We start from the raw sequence: 24,499 nt of genomic DNA, 5'->3' as shown, positions 1-24,499 counted from the left end.
GTAAACCTAGCAAGATAAGTTTGTTTCTGCGCCCCTGCAGGACTTTGGCGCTGAAAGCGTGACAAATAGAACACGAGTTCTGCAGGTGCATGGCCCCCAAACAATAAACGCAACTTGTATGTCCATCAGTCAGGGACATTTTCTTGGAGCAAGAGTCACATTTTTTAAATCCAAAAGGTTTGGAATCTTTGGGCGCTTCTTTGGACATTATGACAATGTCTAATACAGTAACCACGATACACTAAAGGTATAGGTATCAGACTAATAAGAACCTTTTTTTTTTTTTGTAAACAGCAAACAAAAGGTTGGAAGGAAACGGAAGGGGGAGAGCATGTAAGTTAAACGACAACTCTCCCAACCGAGGAGAGCCTCTAACTTAGAAAAAGAAAAGGTTGGAATAAGGGGGAAAGGCCTCTAACGGATTAAAAAGAAGGGGGAATCCTCTACGAAAAAATGGATTTGACAAGGGGAATGGGCCTGGAGAAAGAATGACGGCCTAAACAACAAGAAAGTGGAGATAGGGAGCTAAACAAACACTACTAAACTCTGAAGAAAAATTACAATTTAAACCAGAAAAACAGCAATAAAATTCAAAAACTTAGCCTGAGCTACTATCCAGCAATCTCGAAGCTTCAAGTGGCAAATGAGATCTGGGTAACTAGCGCTAGGCATGATGGGATTTGGGCTAGCCTCGAGCCAGTGGAAGCTCTCAGCTTTAGAATATGGCCAAGTCGGAGCAGAGGGTCGGCTCCAAACCCAACCAACAAGACGGAAGGCGAGATAGGGACAACGTAACATCTGAAAATATTACCCAGACAAACATAAAAAGCATCTGAAGTCTTTGAATACCGGAATGCGATATGCAGGTTTTAAATCCAGAACTACTACAAAGCAGAGAGATGGAATAAGAGGTAAACTGTAGAGAAAGCTCATCAAAATCCCAAAATTTAAAGTGAAGGTTCACAAAATAAATGGCCGCAATAGGTAATGCCCCCAACCCCCCAAATAGCATTTGACTTAGAATAAGAGGAAACTGGGAGTTGATTAGATGGACTCAAGGAATCAAATCCTTGAAATGCAGTAAGGGAGTCCCACTGCCAATGGTAAGACTTCTGAATGATTCCCAGAACCAAACTGTCTGAGTTTATCTACTGCCATAGAGGGAAGTGAAGACCTAGACTTTAGTTTAGCTTTACTGAAATAACAGGGTGGGAGGGGAAAATGTGAAGGGGTATACAGTCTGCCTGTTTTTTTTTTCTTTCTTTTTTTTTTTTTTAAATTTTTTTTCTGTCTTTTTTTAATTTTTTCTGTCTTTGGTTCTGTGAGGATAGTCTTCATATCCCTTATTCCCATTTTGTACAATATTAGGGTGTCACATCAACAGTGACCAATATTTATAAAGAATATTTGTGTAAAATCTTACCATAACCATAGATGTCCTTCTCTTCCATGTTGCAGTATTCCAGTTGTAGGATTTCCTGCCCTCAGGCGACTCGTACGTCGGCCCCTATACAAAAGCTTCAGCTTGGCTACTGCAGCTGTGTGGGACGTCACACATAGGGCCATAAACCAGGGGCCTTAAATGTGACGTCTGCATACACAATCCTAAGAACTTGAAGGCCAGCAGGTACAGAGGAAGGCCCAGCAAGAGGGATGACAATGGGGACAGATGTAGGACCTTGCTGTCATTTAGTAGATTAATTAGACCCAGGACTTAGTTGGGATTAAAGGAGCAAGTATAGGGGGTAAAGGTGGGTGGGGAAGGAATACTGCAACATGGAAGAGAAGGACATCTATGCTTATGGTAAGATTTTACACAACTATTCTATGTCCTTCTATTCCTATACTGCAGTATTCCAGTTGTGGGAAGAGTACCACAGCTTAGTTGCATGAAAGGGAGGTGGACGCTGAAGAGGATTCTACAAAGCCCTGTAGGATGGCCCTGGCGAATCCTGCCCTAGCTCGGGAAACTTGGTCCAGTTTCTAATGTTTGGTGAAAGTGTGAATAGTGGACCAAGTGGCTGCTTCCATGACAGATGCCGTCTCCAGACCTCTCATGAATGCCTTGGAGGCAGCCACCGCCCTAGTGGAATGGGCCTTTACTCCCACTGGAGGGTCTTTTCCATGGCGAGTGCAACAAGAGACAGTTTTCCTGATCCAGCAAGCGATGGTTTGTTTGGAGACAGTCTCCTTTCACCCCAGAGCCCTGAGCAAGGCAAAGAGTTGCTTAGATTTCCTAATGGTTCTGGTTTTGTCCAAGTACAATCTAAGTTGCCTGTGCACATCCAAGGAGTTGCAGTATCCTCCCCCCTTCATTAGTGGGGGGAGGGAAACAAAGTGGGTAAGTGGATAGATTGGTTTAAAGACAAGTCATTGACCACCTTGAGCATAAAGGAGGAATTGGTCCACAGAGTGACTCTGTCTTTGTGGAAGGTGGTGTAGGGGGGGCTGGCCATTACGGCCTGCAGCTCTGAGACCCTTTTGGCTGAAGTGATAGCCACCAGCAGGACGGTTTTCCAAGTACACATCTGTAAGGAAGAAGACGCAGCTGCTTCGAAAGGGTGCTGGTTAGTTTTTTCCAGGATGTAATTGAGGTCCCAGGGTGGAGGGACAGGTTTCTTTGGTGGCCTCATGTGTAAGACCCCTTTAAGGAAGAGCTCAACGTCGAGCCTGGCTAGCAAGGGTGGATACAGGAGCAAGCAGGCTGATATAGCAGAAAGGTGTACTTTCACTGAAGAGTAAGAAAGTCCAATCAGTTGACACACACAAGTGAGAACAAGGGGGGCCATCCACCGAACAGGGCTCTCTTCCCTTGTCCAGACACTACTTAGTAAATCTTTCCCCCTTAGCTAGGTAAGATTTTCTGGTAGTAGGTTTCCTTGCCTCCCTCAGGACTGAAAGCACGTCCTCTGAGTAATGGTGTCTGCAGGGGATCAAAGGTTTATCACACACAAAGTCAGGGATAACATCTGTATGTGTGGATGAAGGAGAGTTCCTTTGTCTTGTGTCAGTAGGTCTCCCTTGTAGGGTAACAAAGTGATTGCCCATAGCTAGGGGGAACCAGTGCTGCCTTGGCCATTAGGGTGTCAGTAACAAGGTTTTTGGTTTGTTCTTCTATATTTTCAGGAGGACTTTCTGAATCATTGGAAGGGGGGGGGGGGGCATAAAGAAACTTCCCCTCCCAAGAGATGCTGAAAGCGTCCACTCTCCAAGCCAGAAGGAAGTGCATCATTGAGCAGAAAGGTCTGCAGCTGCCTGTTCTGAAGGGAGGCAAAACAGGTCTATCTGTGGAGTACCCCACTGGCGGACTATGTCTAGGAAACCCCCCCCCTGTCCAGCAACCATTCGTGCTGCGGTGACGAGGTCCTGCTTAGGAGGTCTGCTCGTTTGTTGTCCTGTGATGGGATATAGGTCGCCTGCAGGACCAAGTTGTGGCGAGAGGCTAGGTCCCACATCAGCAGGGTTAGCCTGCACAGCTGGTAGGCCTTTGTTCCTTCCAGTTTGTTCAGATACCACATAACCGTGATGTTGTTGGTCACTATCCGGAGCACCTCTGGAATCAGAAGGGGAATAAAGTTCTTTAAGGCTAGGAGGACAGCTCTGTAGAGAAGGGTGCCAGTTTTCCCTGGATCCTGCAGGATGCCAGGGTTGCACCCCAACCTGAATCTGAGGCATCTGTATGCATTTGTTTGGGTTGGGAGTGGGAGGTTGCAGTGGGAGTCCCGGGTTTAGATGGACTTGCTTTATTCACCAGATGATTTCTTTCTTCAGACAGGGAAGGAGAGGAATCTTCTGTTCTAAGGGATGTAGGTGATGGGACCAAATGTTTTTGAGGACCACTGTAGCTTGCACATATGCATCCTGGCCAGTGGATAGCATGGGGATGGTAGCTGCCATTAAGCCCATGAGAGTCAGGAATTGCCTTGCCGTCACCTTCTGGGAGTGGGCAGCCAGAGAAAGAACCTTGTCCTGTGGGAGAAAGGCCATCATTTTGTCCGTCCCGATTCTGTAGCCTAGGAAAATCTTGTCCTGGCCTGAGTTTAAGGAGGACTTTGGGAGGTTGATGGCAAGCTCTAGATTTTGCAGAAGGGACATGGTGAAGAGCAGACGCCTTGAGAGGATAACTTTGGACTCTGCTAGTATTAAGATGTTGTCCAGATGAGGTAAATCTGGATTTCCTGTGTTCTGCAGAAGGTAATTGCTGGGGCTAGGCACTTTGTAAAGACTCTAGGGGCTGTGGATAAACCAAAGGGCAATGCAGTAAATTGGAAATGAGAGGATGGTCCAGAGAAACACAGAAATTATCTGTGGGAAGTCCTGATGGGTATGTGAAGATAGGCTTCTTTTAGGTCTAGGGTGGCCATGAAGGCTCTGGGTGGAGTAAGAGGCAGAAGGGTGGGAAGTGACAGAAATTTGAAGGAGGGTTACCTGAAGATATAGGTTTAGAAAGGAGAGATCCAAAATGGGTCTCCAGGGGCCATCTTTGTGGACCAGGAGGAGATGAGAGCAGAATCCCTATCCTTCCTGTCCTGAGGGGACAGGTTCTATGGTGCCTAGCTTTAGACGTTCTGACAAGACTTGTGGTAGGAGATGAATTTGGTTTTCAGGGGGGGGGGGTAAAAGGAATACTTCTCCTGGGTGTTTTTTCTTTCCAGGATAGGAAGTATCCTTTTTGGATAATGGATAAGACCCACTGATCTGTGGTGACGGCTTGCCAGAGTGGGAGTTAGTGCGGAAGGCGTGCAGAGAGTGGAAGGTGGGCCAGCCAGTCACACATTATTGGGACCTCCTCTATCCTGAAAGGGTTGTCTGGGTTGTGAAGGTCTGGACGAAGAAGGCCTTTCTTGCCTCTCTTCTAGACCTGGAAATTGAGGCAGCTGGCTGAGGAGGGTTGCACCTTACAAAAGTGGTTTTAGCAGGGTAGTACCTGTAAGTATTTGGGAATGGGGGACACCAGCAGGTGCTTGATGTCCTGTAATTCTTTACATTTTTTCCTGCAGATTTTTGAAGAGATCTGCAGATCGTTACCCAAAGAGGAAGTTGTGATCCAGGGGGGCATCCAAGATTTTGGACTTGAAGTCCTCAGGTAGATTCCGCAGTCTTAGCCAGGAGTATTTCATAAGGACAGAAGCAGATGCAGAGAGCAGATGCTCCTGCAGCATCGTAGCTGCATCTGACTGATTACCTGGCTACTTGCTGAGCCTAGGACAGTTTGGAGGCAATGTCATCCTTAATGGGACTGTCAGGCATAGAGGCCAGCATGGAGCAGGCCTGAGACACTAAGTCTAGAGCATATTTAGTTATGTGGGTCTGGCAATTTATGGTTCTGAATGTCAAAGTGAAGGATGTGTAAACTTACTTTCCCATCCTATCCATGTATTTGCTATCTTTATCAGTGGGTAGGAGGGAGGCAGAAAGCAGCAGCCTGGACTGTTTATCAGGAGCAATGGCAATAACAGCTGGATCACCCAGGGGAGGTTTGACTAAGAATTTGTGCTCCTCTGGCACTTTATAGAAGCTGTCAGCGTGCTTGAGGGCCGGAGGCTGGGACTCTGGGGCCTTAGAGGCTGAATTAAAAGCATCCAAGTAAGCCGGAAGCACTGGAGGGACCGCTGAGGGGAACGGTGATTCCACTTGAAGCAGCTCAAAGTACCTCTTTTGGGTGTCAGTCATTTGGGAAGATGGTCTCACCAAAGGTAATATCCTTGGGGGGGGGGGGTCCTCTTCTACAGATTCTTCATCAGGGGAGTAATACTCCTGGGGAGAGGCAATCTGAGATGTGTAAGAAATGGAGTCCTCGGAGGAAGGAAAGGAAGAATCATGCTCTTCCTTCCTAATCTGAGAGGTCATGGGTGGAAGGGAAGAGGCAGAAGCAGGCCTAGGGCTGAATAAAGACAGAGTAGAGGGGGCTGAGGCTGAAGGCTTAAGGGCCATGAAGAACTGCATAAGTGAGAAAGTGAAAGCCTGCCAATCAGAAAAGGTTTCTTGAGAAGAGGAGGTATGCTTGCTTGGGTTTTGTTTCTTTTTGGCTGGGGTGGAGGTAGGTACCGGGCTGGCGTCAGAGTTAGAAGACATTTCCGAAGGCTGGATCCTAGTTGGCGGTATCACAAAATCTGGTTCCCCTCGACATCGACTCAACTCCTGGACTGGCACTTGGCGGGGCATCAGAAAGCGGAGCTGAAGGTGAGGAAGGCCTAGGAATCTTGGCCTTCTTTCGCGGAGGTTCGTGTTCGGCCTCCGATGTAGGATCCATTCTAAGAGCTAACAGTTTTAGGCGCTGATTTTCTAGGTAAAGTTTTAAGGCGGCCAGACGGCTGTGCAGGATTTTCGGCAGAAATGATTGACAAATCGAGCAGGAGGAATGGTCATGCTCACAGCCTAAGCAAAAAACACACCTACCATCGGCATCTTTATGGGGTATCTGGCTCCCGCATTAGCACTTTCCCTTTTTACCGGACATCAGCTAAAAGCTACAACAACCAAACCTAGGCAGTAACAGTTAGCAAAACAAGAAAAAAATCGAAACTAAACGGGTTACTTAGCTTTATTGATGCGATGTCTGTAAAGGAGCGATTGTACGATGTGAAGGTAGTCTGCGGCTGAAAAGCTCTGAGGATTGTGTGTGCAGATGTCACATTTAAGGCCCCTGGTTTATGGCCCTATGTGTGACATCCAACGCAGTTACAACAGCCAAGCTGAAGCTTTTGTATAGGAGCCGACGTACAAGTCGCCTGAGGGCAGGAAATCCCACAACTGGAATACTGCAACATAGGAATAGAAGGATATCATTGTTTTCTGAAATTGTTTACCTGTGCCTTACTGAGATTGTTTATTTTTTTTCCTGTAAAAGGAAAATGAAATTAAAGGAAAGTTTCAATTGTATTTTGGGATGATGGATTGAAAAATCTAGGCAATACCTGAATTATCTTCTCCTTTCATCAAATCTTTTAAGGACCAAAGAACAAGATCACCAAATATTACCTCTTTATCTGGGGGAAGTGGCCCATTCTGGTTCTTTGACATCCTCTGGTAAATTCTGGAAATACCACGAAAATCGAACAAAAGCAACTGCAGGCAGGAAGTAGCAAATCCACACGTCTTTAAAATCCACACATTTTTTTGTTTAAAAATTAAGTGCTTTCATCCCAAACAGTTGAATTATGATATTTGGCAGACAAAGGTTTTGGAAGAAGACTCGTTGCAGGATCTGATCTAAGGTTTAAAGAAACATATTTGGGTCTGAGGGCCTTAAGTAATTTATCAGATGTTGTGTATGTAGCAGAATAATTGTAAGGCTAATTGCTAGCAGCCTAGAAAGGAATCTATATAATGCTGGCATGACAGGACAGTTTCAGGGTGAGGAAAAACCCACATGTAATAAGTCAGATCATCTTTGCTGGGGTTCTGGTATTTCTTTTTGCTCACACTTAAACAAATCCATCACTCTGGCAATAGTTTCAGAATTTTCAGGAGGGTAATTTAGACAGAAAAAAAAAAAATCTCTGAACCAGATTTCCCCTCCAGTGGTGTACGAACTTGAAAAAAAATCTAAATCTAAATCAAATTCTTGTCCCCTGGACTGAGGGCCAGAACCCAAGAGGACAATCTTTTTCTTTTAAAATTCAGGTTAGATTCAGAATTCAAAGATTCAAAGGCTTGAAAATACACCCTTAACAAAACCCAGACAATCTCCCCTATCTATCCTATGTGAAACAATGAAAAAACAGTCTCTCTTTCTGGGAGACCACCACTCCCCAGAAAAGGACCCCAAAGTCAAGTCCTTTCCTTGCAAATCAAGCTCCTTAGGGTAGATTCACAGTACTGCATCATCCACTTCCATTCCGACAAAGACAAGTGTGGTTCTTCCTTGCCGGAAGAAAGCAGAACAGCTGCAGAGGACATGACAGTCTCTTGGTCCATAGCAGCTTCTCAAGCAGCAACAGCAGAGGGATTGAGAGAAATCATTGAGTGGCTCAAAGTGGCCATGCATTGGTGGTGGAGGCAAATAGGAAGGCAGCTTGAAGACTGAAGACTCCTGTACAAACTTTTTTGTGGATCAGGGAGGGAAGAACTGAACAGCCCAAAGTGTGGTCCATATCTCTTATCAAAAAATGTGTCTTGACAAGTGGGTAGCGAAGTTTAGGATATTCAGTGGGACAACCTGACTGAAATAGTTAAATTTTGAGGTAAAATCAAAACCACTACTGCTATCCCCCCCCTTTTTTTTTTTTTTTTTTTTTTTTAAAGTAAACCTTTTTCTCTCAAAAAATACAATGTTAAAAGGCATTTCTCACTTAGAATCTGGACTGAAGTGGCAACTTAGTTTTTAGTGACAGCCACTAAAAACATCAGTCCTACCCCTTGGCAATAACTTTGGACAGAAAAATTGAACTTTACTTCACAAAAACTGGCAAAGTCAAAGGTAGTCCCCAAAGGGGTACCTATCAGTCCAACCCTGTGGAAGTACTAGCCTACCGTTGATTACCAGAAGCACAAAGGGAAGAACAAACTTCGACAGCAAGAAAGTTCTGAAGATTTGGTGCCCTGACCATGCTCCTTGAGCTGTTCAGTGGTTAGGGTGTATGGAAGGTGCCCTTAAGTTTTGGAAGTGGGTCATTCGTCATTTCATGGGCGGGATATAACCCACGTAACTTAGGCTACTGCAATAGTGATCTAACAATGACCTTATACTTCGAATGTCTATAAATTAAAAAGCTGAACACTTGCCAACATTCTGCAGTCTCTAAGCTCTGAAAGCTCAGATTTTTTTTTAATTAGACTGCACTTTTCATAACAACAAAGGCACTCAAGTCAACATGTCCCCGATGATATGCAGTTTTCTGGAGCAAAACTGACCACATCATTTGCTCAAATTGAAGACAAAGTGAAGGCTCTCACAACACTTTTGTACTAGAAAACCATTTTTTAAACCAAAACCATTTAAGACTGCTGTATGTTAATTCAGAGCTGGAAATTCTTGCTCTAAACTTGACTTAAACACTGTACTGAGATGTCTTTTTTTTGAAACATGAATGGTTAAGCAGCATGCTTATTGAAACATTTCTTGCTCTTGTAGCATTGTAAAGCCTCTATACACCACTACCAGTCTGCTTCCCATCCTCAAACACTAGAATGAACTACCCAAAGCAGACTAACTGCAGAAAAATAGTATACAATCCCAAGTAGTTCAACACAAGATGAGTATAACACATGTATAATATTCAGTCTTCTGATTAAAGGTCTGCTCTTTATTCAGTGTAATGGCAAGGTGAACTTAGTGGGATGCAGTTGGGTTTCCCTCTAACAATTACCTGGAGACAGTACTGTAACATTCGGCATGGTCCAAGAGCAACACGCAGTCCTTCGAGTGATCCCATAACTGCCTGAATAACATGAGGCGAAGTCTCAAATACATTGGGCCACACATAGTTCAATAAGTGGTTTAGAGCGTCTTCACAGCCAAACCCGTACACGCCAAGTGACATATGCTGTACCACTGCACTGGCGGTCTGTCGGTGAACCAAATCTCTGTATGAAGTGGAAGGAAAAGGAAACTTGTCAAGAACATAGGAAAAAGCATAAAACAGGTTGAAATTATAGCAAAAAATGTTGGATTTTAGGGCTTTATCTGATTAGTTGGTTGCATCACTCACTAAGATAAAAGTGAAAAACCTGGATTTTAATTATGGACCATGTTCATAAACCATGATTTCTACCACATTAGACTGCTTCCCAATGAAGACTGCATTTTTCTTTTAACATACCAGCTTTCTGCATGCATTTTTGTGAATAAATCTTAAATACTCCAAAATATGTGCTGTAGTAAGCTGACCTTAAGATGGATCAGTCGTTGTGGGCAGCTTCAACATTTAATCTACTGCTACACTCATCTCCTGAAGATCAACATTAACAGCTTGGATTTCATACAAGTATGCACCACAAAGCAAATTAGTTTTCCACAAAACCACCCCTCTTCCAAGACCATTAGAATCTTCATAAAAGCGATGACTAATGTGCAGGTCCGGTGTTAGCATTTTGGGGGCCCCCAGCAGATGTCAAGCAGGGGGCCCTCTAGGCACTTCCAGTCTATGTATCACCCTGTCACTTCCACCCTTCCTAAGCAACCTTTTCGTTCATGCTGCTAACTTTTAGGAGTAGTATGCACTGACTGACATTTAGCTACAATATTCTTACATTACAAGACTTGTGTACTACACTGTGTTGGCCCATCTCACAAAAAGGGACATTTACAGTTACTGGCACTTAGTTGCGGCAATGATATATTGCAGCAACTCTATGTACAGGTCTGGACTTGGGTGAAATGGTGCTCTAGGCCTACTGTTTCCAACCTCCCCCATACACACAATAGCCTCCAATCTTTCCCATTCCCCCTCCCCATCTTGGGCTCCCCATACCATGCACATTACTTCTTGCTTCCTTTTCTCACATTTTGCCTTACTTTTCAGGATTTTCAAGAAGCTATAACTTTCTACAGGCTTTGAAATGGATTTTAAAGTTTTTTTTTTCTTTTTACACACCTTTTCATCCAATAATGGCTTGAACAGAAATTATGATTAAGTAAATAAATTATGTTGCTGTTCAGGTTTAGTTTTCACTGCATCCTTTCAACATACATTTCCTGAGCAAAGACAGTACTGTAATAACCATTTAGGAACTAAGAAAAGAATTTCAGTTTTATGGGGGGGGTTACTTCAAGGAATACACAAGTTGTACCCAAGGCAAAGATGACAAAAACAGTAGCTCACAATAAACTAACAACCCTTTGTTATCTGGATATACAGGTCCTATCTGGGAAGTACCTGCCTCCCAATCCCCCCCCAAAAGACTGCTTATGTATCCCTCTGGTGTTAGACTGGGATGAAGGCAGAGGTTCAAATTGCCACAGTCGTGTATTTCAAAGAAAGTACAGTTTTGTACCTACCATAAATGTAGATGTCCGATAGATATGCAACTGCAGTCATAATATATGGGCTGTCCTGCCTCAGGCAGCCCTTGGTCAGCCGGATTCCAAAGTCTGGGTCCGGCGTCGGCTGGTGTCACCCCTTCTCCGACGTCAGCACGGCTGGAGTATAAAGGCATCGGCCGATGCCATCTTCTTCAGTGTTTCTTGCCCCAGATGCCAGGTGCCCTCCTAGGAAGGCTAAATTTGGTGAATGGATAAACAATTCCAGACATGCACAACAGTAATAAACAGATACACCATAGGAGATACCCCCCAGCTAAAAGGAAAGGGGGGAATGGACCCATAAAGAAAGCAAAGGGGGGAAGGTGGGAGGGAAAATCTGACTGCAGTTGCATATTTATCGGACATCTACATTTATGGTAGGTACAAAACTGTACTATGTCCTTCAAGAATGCAACTGCAGTCATAACATATGGGTTGAATACCATAGCCAAGCTGGGGGTGGATGGACCTAAGAAAAGGATGGTGTAGCTAAAATGCCCTGCAGGACTGCCGAAGCAAAGCCTGCTCGGGATCTGGAGTATAAAGGCAGGTTGTAGTGTTTGGTAAATGTATGCACGGAGCTCCATGTAGCAGCCTCTAGAATGTCCTTTGTAGCCACTCCCCTTAGGAAAGCTGTGGATGTGGCTATAGCTCTGGTGGAATGTGGCCTAATATTGGCTGGCACACTTTTTCCATGGTAGGAATAGCAGAATCTGATGCAGTGTCCAATCCATTTTGAAATTGTTTGCTTGGAGATTGCTTTCCCTTGTATTCCAGCAGCATAGGCTACAAACAGCTGGTCAGACTTTCTGGTGGCCTTAGTTCTGTCCAAGTAGTAGCGTAGTTGCCTGTGTATGTCCAAGGTATGCAGCAGTCTTTCCCCTCTATTTTGAGGATTGGGGAAGAAGGTAGGAAGGTGAATAGCTTGATTTAGAGAAACCCTGGAAATTACCTTTGGCATGAAGGAAGGATTTGTTCTTAGAGAGACTCTGTCCTGATGAAAAATGAGGAAAGGAGGTACTGCCATGAGTGCCTGTATCTCCGAGACTCTTCTTGCTGATGTGACTGCCAATAGAAAAAACGTTTTCCATGCAGGTACTGGTTGTTTTCTGGGAGGCTAGATATTCTTTATCCCTCTTAGGAACTGTCTTAGCAAAGGGTGTGAGAACACTGGTGGATCACAATTGTATCTTGCTGAGATTGCGAGGCATGAATCTTTATGGAAGAATATGAAAGTCCAGAATGAAACATTTCTGCCAAGTATTCCAATATCGGAAGTATACTCAGTACTGCTGTATCCTGACCCCTGTTGGCAGCCCAGATGCTGAATCTCTTCCACTTGGCTGAATAGGTTTTTCTGGTGGAAGGTCTGAGTGCTTCCAATAAGATGTCCTGAACTGCCTTGGAAAGAGTGGAAGCGGAAGGAGTTAAGTTAACCTCCAGGCTGTCAGATGTAATGTTTTCAGGTTTTGGTGAACAGTCCTGTAGTTGTGTTGTGTTAGGAGCAGGGGCCATAGGGGCAGAGGCCACGGTTTGGTCCGAGTTATGCTCAACAGCAATGGGTACCAGTGTTGCTTTGGCCAGTCTGGAGCTATCAAAATGCCTGTTGGTTTTTCTGCTTTGATCTTCAGGATCACCTTGGTCAACAGTGGCAGAGGAGGAAATGCATAAATTTTTAGGGAATTCCAGCTGAAGGAGAGAGCATCCGTTGACCAGGCTAGAGGATGGTGGGCCCTGGTACAGAACTTCTCCAGGTGATGATTCGTGTGAGACGCAAAGAGATCCAAGTCCGGTGTTCCCCATGTCTTTGTTATTTGTGAGAAAATGTGGGGATGCAGCATCCATTCGTGTGGATCCAAGAAATTTCTGCTCAGCTTGTCCGCCAGGACATTGTCCTTGCCTGGCACAAACTGGGATTGCAGGTGTATCTTCAGACTCAGTGCTTTTTCCCAAAGAATCATAGTTAGTCTGCAGAGGGGGTATGAATGAGTTCCTCCCTGCTTGTTTATATACCACATGACAGTGGTGTTGTCTGTCCTTATTAGTAAATGTCCTTGTTGCAGTGATTTTTCGAAACTCTTGATTGCATGCATCACTGCCAACATCTCTTTTTGGTTTATGTGCAGATGTCTTTCCTTTGGTGTCCATTGACCTTGAACGCATCTGCCCTCCATGTGCGCTCCCCATCCATGATCTGAGGCATCTGTTGTAATTATTTGACCTGTTTGAGGTCGGTTGAAGGACATGCCTTTGTTTAATTGACTTGCTTGAGCCCACCACAAGAATTCTTTTTGCAGACATGGAATAAGTGGGATTACGTCCTCTAGGCTTTGGCTGTGTTGGGACCATAAGCTTTTCAAATACCATTGCAGCTTTCTCATATGAAGTCTTGCCAAAGGTATCAGTAGAATGCATGATGCCATGAATCCCAGGGCCTGCAGGAGTTTCCTTGCAGTCAGCTGGGAGAGCTGTGCTAGGCCTTTGAAGTACTCTGGTAACTGTTGTTGTTTTTCCTCTGTGAGGTAGGCCATTTGTGTTTGTGTGTCCAGTTTGGCTCCTAGGAACATAATCTGTTGGGATGGCAGTAGTCTTGATTTCTGAATGTTGACTGTGTATCCCAAGGCCTGTAGTAATTGCATGACATAGCCCAAGTTTTTTATTAAGGTTTGTTTGTTGTCTGCTTGTATGAGGCAGTCGTCCAGGTAGGGGTATAATTTGAATTCCCTGGAGTCTGCAGTGTGCCACTACTGATGCCAGGCATTTCGTGAACACTCTGGGCGCAGTAGATAAGCCAAACGGCAATGCTGAGAATTGATAATGCTCTGTCCCTGCAAGAAATATGAGGTATCTTCTGCAGCTTTGTCGGATTGGGACATGCAGGTATGCCTCCTTGAGGTCCAGAGTGACCAGCCAAGACCCCTTGCCCAGCATGGGAAGGAGTTGCTGTAACGTCAGCATTTTGAACTTTGGCACAATGAGAAAGGTATTTAGAGTAGACAAGTCCAGTATAGGCCTCCATTTGTTTTCCTTTCTTGGAACAAGGAACAGTCTTGAATAAAATCCCTGGCCTTGCTCCTGAGGAGGTACCTTTTCTATGGCTTTTATACTTAATAGCTTTGAAACTTGAATGAGTGCCTCTGCCCTTTGATGGTGTGGCAGGTTTGGCATGCCTTGTCTTGTAGGTAAAGTATGGAAGTGGAATCTGTAACCCTTGTCTATCAAATCCAGAATCCAGTTGTCCTTGGATAAGATATGCCAGTTTTTTGAGAATAAGGATAATTTTCCGCCCAAGGGTGCTTTTCTCTGAGCCCTTGTAGGCGGTATGAAAGTCAAGTCATTGTGATTGTCCTTGTGGTGCAGCTGGACTGGCTGCAGCACTTCTTTGATTTGTAGGTTGCCATTGGCGGCCCCTGTAGGAGCCTCGGTATTGGCCTCGACCACGCCTGTTCTTTCCCCTTTGAAATTTGTCCGAGTCTGGGAAGGACCAATTCTTTGAAGGCCAGTTTCTACTGAATCTGGGTGGCTGAACCTGGAGGAAATCCTTGACTGTCTGTACTGACTTAGCTTTTTCCTCAATGGACTTCAACACGTCTTGTGCATTAGCACCAAAAAGCTTCTGTTTTTCCAGAGGTGCATCAAGTAACTTTACTTTGACATGGTCTGGCAGTGGCTGATCTTTTAACTAAGCATGTCTACGTATCACAGCCCCAGTCATAGCTGCCCTACATGAAGCCTCCAATGCATCATAACCACACTGTAGAAAATGACTGTTAACCTGCTGAGTGTTATGTATGTGATCCTGAAATGCCTTTCTATCAATAGGCTCAGGAGAGGCTAACTTTTTCTGTAAATCATCCAGCAAAAAATCCTGGTACTGAAACATATGAAAAAGGCAGTTAAGTGACCTCATGGCTAGGGTGGTAGAGGTATAAACTTTTTTACCCCATCTCTCCATAGACCTAGCTTCCCTATCCGCTGGCAAAGGATTCTTGGCAGTGGAGGTAGCCACTCCCTTGGGACCCTGTGAAATAGTTTCTAAATCCACGGAGTGGGCCTTAAAGAGGTGTTTGTGAGTGTCAGGGACTCTGTAATATCTGTCTGGCTTGACAGGAGCAGGGTGGGAGAGAATCAGGGTTCGCACTGGAGTCGGAGAAAACATCATCCAAGACATCCATCACAGGAGGAATAGCTAAAGGTCTGTGCTGGGGAAGCTTAAGGAAGGTACGTAGCCTTTTCCTGGAATCAGAGAATTCCTGACCCTGCCATTGGAAATGTTCCCTCATAGAGTGCAGGACTTCACCAAACGAGAAATCCTCTGGAGGAGAGGCAGAGGGAATTGATTCCTCTGCATCAGAGTCCTCATAGGCCTGGAAGGATGCTTCTTGAATATCTGAATGCTCAGAATCCTCAGAGGCCTCATCGGAAGAGAGGTCTTCAGTCTGCTCAATTCTAGGCCTTTTCTGTGCAGGAGGCTGAGAACCTCTGTCTGGGTGAGGCTGAGACCCCCTGATAAGAGAAATAAGGTCTGCAGCAAGAGACATTATCTGTTTATCAGAGAAGGGGGCCTGGACAGCAGGTTTAGGATGGGCCTTGGCCTGGCTGGCGGCCTTAGCACGTGCAAAGGCCTTGATGGACATAGATACAGGAGGCCTAGCAGCCCCACGTGCAGGAGTGGCCTTGTCCACCGGAATGGTGTCGGGTAAATCAAGAACTTCGGTTTCCGGAGGAAAATCAACAACCGGCACCAGAGAGGTCTCCGGGACCGAAGGACTAGTTAACGCTGTGTCGTCGGCCTGGAGCGGTTGGATTACCGCTTCCGCAGGGACCGAAGCACTAGTGGAGGGTCTAGGAGTAGTATCAGTGGAGGACGCGGGCCGAGGATGCCGGTCCCAGTCCTTCCGTTTTTTGGAAGATTGAGCTGTCGGTTGATCCGACGGCATGATATACGCAAAGGATTCGCCGAAAAAGTCTTCAGCAAATTCTGCCCGGCACCTGAGAGTGCGCTTATTAAAGCGAGCACAGGTAGCAAAGGCCGAGATGTCGTGGTCTGGGCCCAGGCAAGGAAGACAGTAAGAATGGAAGTCCTTATGAGGTATTTGTTTACCACAAGACAAACAATTATTAACTTTCTCAATTTGTTCTGACATCGGCTGAGGCAAGAAAAAATGTTCCCCAACGGGGTACTTAGCTTTTAGATGACTTCGGTACTGAAAACACAGGAGCTGACCGACCGGCACTTGCGAACTGCTTCTGCTTCGGGCACCGCGCGGCAAGAAAGACTGGGGAAGATGGCGTCGGCCAATGCCTTTATACTCCAGCCGTGCTGACGTCGGAGAAGGGGCGACACCAGCCAACGCCGGACCCAGACTTTGGAATCCGGCCGACCGAGGGCTGCCTGAGGCAGGACAACCCATATGTTATGACTGCAGTTGCATTCTTGAAGGACATCTGCTGATACACATATACATAGTAGATCTCCTCACTCCTCAACCCAAACTGTCAAAGGCAGCCATCTGTATATGCCCTAAGTGTGATTGTGAGAGTGAAAAAATAATGATTATAGTAATGTATTCTACTTTGTTGTTCGTAGACAAGCTGTAGTAATCTTTGTACACCACTGAGGTATGTGAGAAAAGTAAAAAACAATTACCACACTGTCCACAGCCCAAACACAAGTTTTTAATGACCTTGTGCACACCTCTGAGATTTGACTGTGAGGAATAACACCACAACCCCCCCCCCCATATAACCTAGAGCAGCTTTCTGTATATACACATCCGAATGGGGCTGGTTTTAGAATGGGTGCAGTTGCGAGCAGAGGCCATTATCAACTTTATCCTAACAGGGTCATATCACAGCCCTGCTCAGGTTAAAGAGCATAATCAGAAAAATTATATATATTTTTTTCACCTCATTTTTCCTCAAATAACAGTGTTTGTGAAGTCCCCAAACAGTCAAGGATGATTAAGACAGCTCTCTGCATCCATTTATACAGTCTGGGGAGTAGGGATCCCCCAGTGTCTTAGAAGATCTAAGTGTCTGAATGTTCTGGGATACATTTTATGACTTACTTTTGAAATATAATTTCTTGTTCGATACAGTTTTTACTGACACTCAGAAGAATAATATGCATGTCCTGGCATTATTGCGTGTGTGCACAGATAAAACTCACTAACATTTTCACACACACACACACATTATATATTATTTCAGCAATACATTGTGCAACACTGGTACCACCACACCAGATCAGTGACTGCTGTTAAGCAGTCGTCAAACAGCAGCAGGGATGGGTCACTTTTATTTAGCTCAGTGAGGAGTAATGCAAACCTGTCACTGTCCCTGATTTCACAGACCTTCCCTGATTTTTCTCAATTTTTTTTATCCTTTGTAACACGTCTGATTTGCTTGCAAGTCATTCGGGATTACAGACAGTCAAATAAATCCAGACATTGGAGTTTTACACTTAATGTCCACAAAAAAGATGATGATACAAAAGATGTTATTCTATTATCTTTTTTCACTGAATCAGTGTAATATATAAAATGTTTTCCTGATTTTGAGCCTTTATTCTGCTATTACTGGTATTGCGCTGAATTCTTCAGTGAAGAAGTTGAGAGTTACAGTATCCGGTATTCTGCAAGTATATATAAAACTCCCTAAAAGAGAAAACCATCCCTGAAGATGAGAAGTGTTAGCTCTTCTTAAAATCCGAGATATGCATGGACACTAGTCACATTGGGCTGCTGATCTCTCTAGTGCTTACCTTGCTTATGTTCATTATCAGCTTTATCCTATCAGGGTCATAGCACAGCCTGTTCAGGTTAAACAGAATAATCATGAAATTAATACATTTTCTCATTTCCCCAACCAGCAGCAGCTTTTGTGGGGCCCTCACACAGTGAAAGATGATTAAAGGGCCCCCCTTGCAGCCACATGTATTGCAGGTATCGAAAGCAGGCTATGTAGTTAGTTTTAGTGTAGAGAATGTCCACCAGCATGATTTAACTAAGCCATGGACACTACGTTAGTGGTAAAATATTTAATGAAATTGTAAAAGCCCTTGCTTGATAAAACACTATTACTATAAGCAAAGATATTTTTGAATGTTAAAGGAGACATAAATAATCATTATTACTCACCTGGTTTACTAAGTATACAACATTGATGTTCTAGCTTTTATTGGTTTGACAGACATGTTAAAAAAAATATCAAGGTAAGATAACTTACTGTGGTTGGGAGCCCCCAGTGACCGCAGGGTTCGCTGGTGCTTAAAGCCGGCTATGTTAATGTGCTTGAAGGTAATGATTAATAGACAGCGTGCTATGTATGGTTTTAATATGTTAACCAGGTAAGAAATCTGATGCTTCCTGGTCATTTTTCAGACACAAATGGAATCACAACATGTAAGGGTAAATACAATGTGCCAATCATTCAGCATGTTTTTGGGAGGTGGGAATGAACCAAAGTACCTAGAATAAACTGAAGCGAATACTAGAGAAACATGCAAAAAGTACAGTTTTGTACCTACCATAAATGTAGATGTTCGAGTGCTAATACAGCTGCAGTCATAACAGATGGGTTCTCCTGCCGTCAGGCGGGTCCTCGGTCGGCCAAATTCCAAAGTCTAGGTCCGGCGTCGGTTGTCGTCGCTTTCTTTCCTGACGTCAGTGCGACAGGGGTATATAAGACACAGCCGACGCCATTTTCTTCAGTCTTTCTTGCCCCAGATGTCAGGTGCCCCCAGAAGGAAGGCAATATATATATAAAAAAATACATACATACATATATATATATATATATATATATATATATATGTATAATATATAATCATGCATTAGAATGTAATCAAAAACCAGTAGTTGCAAGCAAATACACCATAGAAGGATAACCCAATCAAGTTGTAAGATGAGGAGTTAGCCACTAGGTCTGTACCCAGAGGGGAAGGAGGGAGGGAAACCTGGACTGCAGCTGTATTAGCACTCAAACATCTACATTTATGGTAGGTACAAAACTGTACTATGTTCATCGTGCATACAGCTGCAGTCATAACAGATGGGTAGAATCCCAAAGCTACGCACAGGGTGGTAGGCACTAGGTGGAACTGGGAAGAGCCAGAATGCCCTGCAACACAGCAGTAGCAAAGCCTTCTCTAGTTTTGGAGTATAAAGGTAGGTGGTAGTGTTTAGTGAAGGTATGCACAGAACTCCAAGTGGCTGCCTCCAAAATATCTTTGGTAGGGACTCCTCTGAGGAAGGCTGCAGAGGTAGCTGTGGCCCTTGTGGAGTGGGATCTGATGCCTGCAGGTACAGATTTACCATGAAAGGCGTAACAAAACCATATGCAGTGGTCTATCCATTTTGAAATTGTCTGTTTGGAAATTGGCTTCCCTTGAGCTCCTACAGCATAGGACACAAAGAGTTGTTCTGATTTCCTGAAAGGCTTTGTTCTGTTCAAATAGTAACGTAGCTGTCTATGGATGTCTAAGGAATGTAGCAGCCTTTCCCCTTTGTTTTGAGAATTAGGGTAAAAGGTAGGTAAGTGTATGGCCTGATTTAAAGCTACCCTGGATACTACCTTAGGCATAAATGACGGGTTGGTTCGTAGGGAAACCCTGTCCTGATGGAAGATGAGAAAGGGCTGCACAGCCATGAGGGCTTGTAGTTCCGAAACCCTACAAGCTGAGGTAATGGCAAGAAGGAAAGCTGTTTTCCAGGACAAATATTGCAAATATGTTGAGGCAGCTGGTTCAAAGGGAAGCAATGTTAATTTTTCTAGAATGTAATTAAGATCCCAGGCTGGTATTGGTTGTTTCCTTGGAGGTCTTATATTCTTAGCCCCTCTGAGGAACTGTCTTAAGAGTGGGTGAGAGAATAAGGGTGGATCAATGTTGTATTCTGCAGAAATGGTTGAGGCATGAATTTTGATGGAGGAAAATGAAAGTCCACTGTTCAACAGCTTAGCTAGATACTGTAATATCTGAGGCAAATTCAGTTTTCTAGGATCCTGGCCTTTTTTCTCATTCCAAGTGCAAAACTGTTTCCATTTTGCGGAGTAAGCCTTTCTAGTAGATGGCCTTCTGGCCTCCAAAATGACATCCTGCACCTCTTTGGAGAATAGGGTCTGTTGTGGTGTTAAGGAATTTTCCATGCAGCCAGATTGAGTGTTTTCAGCTGACTGTGAAGAGTTTTGTAGCTGTGCTGAGTCAGTAAATGAGGCATTAGAGGTAGGGTCCAGGGAGGAGTATGTGTTAGGCTCCTCAGGAGTGGGTACCAGTGTTGTCTTGGCCGGTCTGGAGCAATCAGTATCATCTTCGGTCTGTCTGCTCTTGCTTTCAAGAGCACCTTGGGCAGAAGAGGCAAAGGTGGGAAGGCGTAAACTGTCCGTGCTGCCCAACTGAAAGAAAGGGCGTCCACTCTCCAGACCTTTGGATGGAAGGTCCTTGAGCAGAACTTTGTCAATTGATGATTCCTATGGGAGGCAAAGAGATCTATGTCTGGCCTTCCACACGCTTGGATTATCTTTGTAAACACTTGATGCAACTTCCATTCGCGCGGGTCTGTCATATTTCTGCTTAGATTGTCTGCCAGCGTGTTTTCCAATCCTGGCAGGTACTGTGCTTGAAGTTCGATTTGCCATTCCAGAGCCAAGTTCCAAAGTGACATCGGTCTGAGGCAAGAAAAGTGTCCCCAACGGGGTACTTAGCTTTAAAGAAGACTTCGGTTTCCAAATTTTCGTAATTTCAGGAGCTGGCCGACCGGCACTTGCGAACTGCTTCTGCCGGCACCGGCAAAAAAGACTGAAGAAAATGGCGTTGGCTGTGTCTTATATACCCCTGTCGCACTGACGTCAGGAAAGAAAGCGACAACCGATGCCGGACCTAGACTTTGGAATTCGGCTGACCGAGGACCCGCCTGACGGCAGGAGAAACCATCTGTTATGACTGCAGCTGTATGCACGATGAACATCTCCATTTGGGGTCTGAATACAGAAAAGAAATCAGGAAGGAAAGGCTGCTAAACGGACTTCCTCCTCATATCTTGTGGGCCTTTTTTTTTTTTTTTTTTGGGTAAAATCTCAGCAAGACGACACCGATATGAACTATATTTTATACATCATGAAGAAGAAAGGCAGGTCAAGAAATGAACAACACTTGTAAATGAAGGGACTGTGTCTAGATCTAGGAATGTCACTGTTCCCCTTTACTCTGCCTTTATTAAGCCAATCATTGAACATTCTACCACCACTGGCATGTATCTGTCCAGCTACATGCAAATGAATGGCTAGAGATACCTTACTAAAAGGATACAAGACTTAAGCTTGAACTGAAGCTAGAACTGAATTCCAATTTTTGAACTAATAACAAGTCGATACAGGTTTAGGTATACTTTTTGAGAGTGGTTTTGAGATGTTATGTATTTTGAGCTGGAAGTGATTTGCTTTTAAACACCATGTGTCTTTTAAATTTTAATGTTAATTTTATAAAACTGAGTGTGACTTAAAATGTTAAATGATGTCATGCCTTAATAATTAGCATGAATACTTAAAAGAAGGGATGCGGGGGATGGTTTGTCTGACTAAGTTCACTGCATTTGTTGAACGAAAGCGCTTACAATAAACTTGTAGAAAAAAAGAGCACCTTGTAGCTCACACATGTAAGAAAGGACAGCAGGTCCAGCTGTCTTCTGTGACACCAAAAAGTGAATCTTTTCCACTTAGAAAGGTAGGACATTCTTGTATCTGGTTTCCTGGCCTCCTGCAGGCAATTGAGCATGTCCTCGTTGTAAAGGTGTTGGAAGGGGATCTGAATTTTATCAGCCACAGGGTGAGGTTTAGAAGCTGCCACAGTGAGTGAATCAGGGACCCCTTGTGTTGTGTGAGAAGGTCCACTCTGGGGGGGGGGGGGGGTAACTTGTGGTGATTGCCCTTGGACAACTGTAGAAGTAAGGGGAACCAGTGTTGTCTGGGCCAGTACGGAGTCACCAACAAGATTTTTGGAGTGTCCTGCTGTATTTTCAGTAGGACTTTCTGAATGAGCGGGAAGGGGGGTGGCATACTGATATTTCCCCTTCCAGGAGACTGAGAAGGCATCTGTTGCCGGTGCCTGGAGTTCTGGTGTCCTGGTGCAAAAGCCAGTAAGTTGCCTGTTGATGGAGGAGGCAAACAGGTCTATTTGAGGTGTACCCCAACTGTGGACCACATCTAAGAGGACATCTCTGTGAATCATCCATTCATGGTTGTCTGTGATGGTTCTGCTCAAGTAATCTGCCTGGAAGTTGAGGAGTGGGGGAATGTAGACCACCTGTAGGGTGATTCCCTCTGAGGTGTCAAATTCCCATACCAGAAGGGTTGTGGCTCACCTGTGCCTACCACCACTGAATTTCCTTTTTCAGGCAAGGGAGAAGTGTCATCCTGTGTTCCAGAAGATGGGAGTGCTGTGATCGAAGATACCACTGTAACTTTCTCATATGCAGTCTTGGTAGAGGTAGCATGGGGACAGTGGCTGCCATGTAGCCAAACAATCTGAGGTACTGCCTGCCTTGCTGTCAACTCTGTGGAGTGAAGGACCCCAAAATGATGTTCTGTCAACAAGGTCACTTTGAGGGGAGGTAGGTATGCTACCATGAGGTCTGAGCGTATTCTGCACCCGAGAAAGACACAGTCTTGGGTTGGCTGTAGATGTGATTTGGGCAAGTTTAGCTGAAATCCCAGTGACTGTAGAAGGGTCACTACAATGTGCATATGCAGCTAGAGGGTCTCTTGGCTGGCAGCCTGGATCAACATGTCATCCAGATAAGGAAATACTTGTATTCCTTTTGTCCTGCAATACGCAATCACTGGGGCCAAGCATTTTGTGAAGACTCTGGGTGAAGTGGAAAGTCCAAAAGGCAAGGCAGAGAATTGTGAGAAGAACCCACCAAGAACCTCTGGTATTTCCTTGTAAGATGGTTTTACTGGGATGTGGAGATAAGTATCTTTTATATCTAATGTTGCCATGAACCCTTGGGGGATTGGGAGGGGGAATAGGGCTGGTAGGGTCAACATTCTAAAGGAAGGGACCTTTAAGAAAAAGGTTGAGAGGTCTCCATGGTTAGTCTTTCTTGAGGACCAGGAAAATCCTGGAGTAGAATCCTCTTCCTTTTGCAGCTGGAGGGACTGCTTCAATGGTGCCCTGAGCTATTAAGGTCTGCAGTACTGGATGCATGAGGTGCAACTGTTGTGTAGGTGGTTGAGGGATGCCTCTCCTTTTGGGAGGGGGGATTCAAGACATGAAGTAACCGTTCTGTAGTATGGACACTACCACTTGTCTGAGGTGAGGTTGGTCCATACGGGGAGGCAGCGAGTCGGGCTGACAGTGGTACAGGAGGAGGGGGAAGAGGAAGCAAGGACGGCAAGTAGTCAGATGCTACCTGCCCTGTCCTGAAAGGCCGGTCTCTGGCTCGAGGAGGAAGGTGCTCTAGCTGGAGGAGGGTGATTTCTAGTAGTCTTCCTAGGCCTTGAAGGAGCAGCAGGACGGAGTGTTTCCAAATGAACAGAGTTCTAGCTGGATCTTTTCTTTCGAACTTGGGAGTGGGAGAAACCAGTAAATGTTTCAGGTCCTGCATTTCTTTACCTTTTTGCTGAAGGGGCTTGAAAAGGTCTGCTGCCTTAGAGCCAAACAATGAAGTACTGTCCAAGGGAGCATCAATAAGCTTTGCCCTGAAATCATCAGGCAAGGGGTTGGAGGAGAAGCCAGGAGCATCTACATAAGGCAGATGAGTGATGCTGCTGACCTGGCTGAGCATTCAGCAGCATTATAACTGCACTTTACAGAGTGTTTGGTAACCTGGGAAGAGAGCCAAGCGAGAGGACAGTGATGCTTTGGCACAGCAGTCCAAAATATCCGCCAGGAGCTTGGAGGCAGATTCCAAGAGGAATAAGGCATACTTGGCCATGTGAGTATGGTAGTTTGTTGCTCTGAAGGACAAGGTAGCAGAAGTATACATCTTTTTACTCAGACGTTCCAGTGTCTTGCTGACTTTGTCAGCAGGGAGAATGGTGGTAGTGGGTAGGAGCTTAGAGGCCTTGTCCGTAGATACAGAGATAGTGGCTGGATCAGCTGGTGGACACTTGAGCAGATGCTTAACGGTGTCAGGCACCTTGTAAAGTCTGTCTGGTCTGCATGGAGCAGGAGGTTCATACTAGGCTATCTGCCCTAGGGCATTTATAAGCCTAGCCAGAGTGTGTTTGGCTTTTGCCACCCATTTTAAATTAATTTTGCTATGCCCTTTTTCGAGGTTAGTATACTGTGCCTCTGTCTAACAGTGACACAGAAGTGATACCCAGGGTAAATCTATGATCTCCCATCCACTCATCAAGACTCCTCTTGAAGAGAGTCAATGAGGGACTCTGCCTAACCTGGACTGGGACTTTATTCCAGAGTGAAGGGAGCCTCTGGGTTATGAAATCTGTCCCTCCAGCATGTCCTATTTATTTCAGTGCTGAGGTTCAAGTCTCTCGAGCGCTTAGCTCGTTGGGATTTGGATTTTCTGA

At 44.9% G+C, this 24,499-nt stretch overlaps 1 protein-coding gene across 1 annotated transcript in view; it reads right to left on the bottom strand.

Annotated features, from left to right (window-relative positions):
• Positions 1–24,499, bottom strand: part of SF3B1 (splicing factor 3b subunit 1) — a 1,956,191-nt gene that overhangs the window by 63,381 nt on the left and 1,868,311 nt on the right. Inside the window, exon 18 of the mRNA XM_044060306.1 lies at positions 9,312–9,528. Coding sequence (XP_043916241.1) covers positions 9,312–9,528 — 217 coding nt within the window. The remainder of the gene's footprint in view (positions 1–9,311; positions 9,529–24,499) is intronic.

This window comes from Protopterus annectens, chromosome 2.part0 (genome assembly GCF_019279795.1).
Source record: "Protopterus annectens isolate FY-2018-M chromosome 2.part0, PAN1.0, whole genome shotgun sequence".
Taxonomy (NCBI): Eukaryota; Metazoa; Chordata; order Ceratodontiformes; family Protopteridae; genus Protopterus; species Protopterus annectens.
This window is presented reverse-complemented; position numbering and strand designations above follow the sequence as displayed.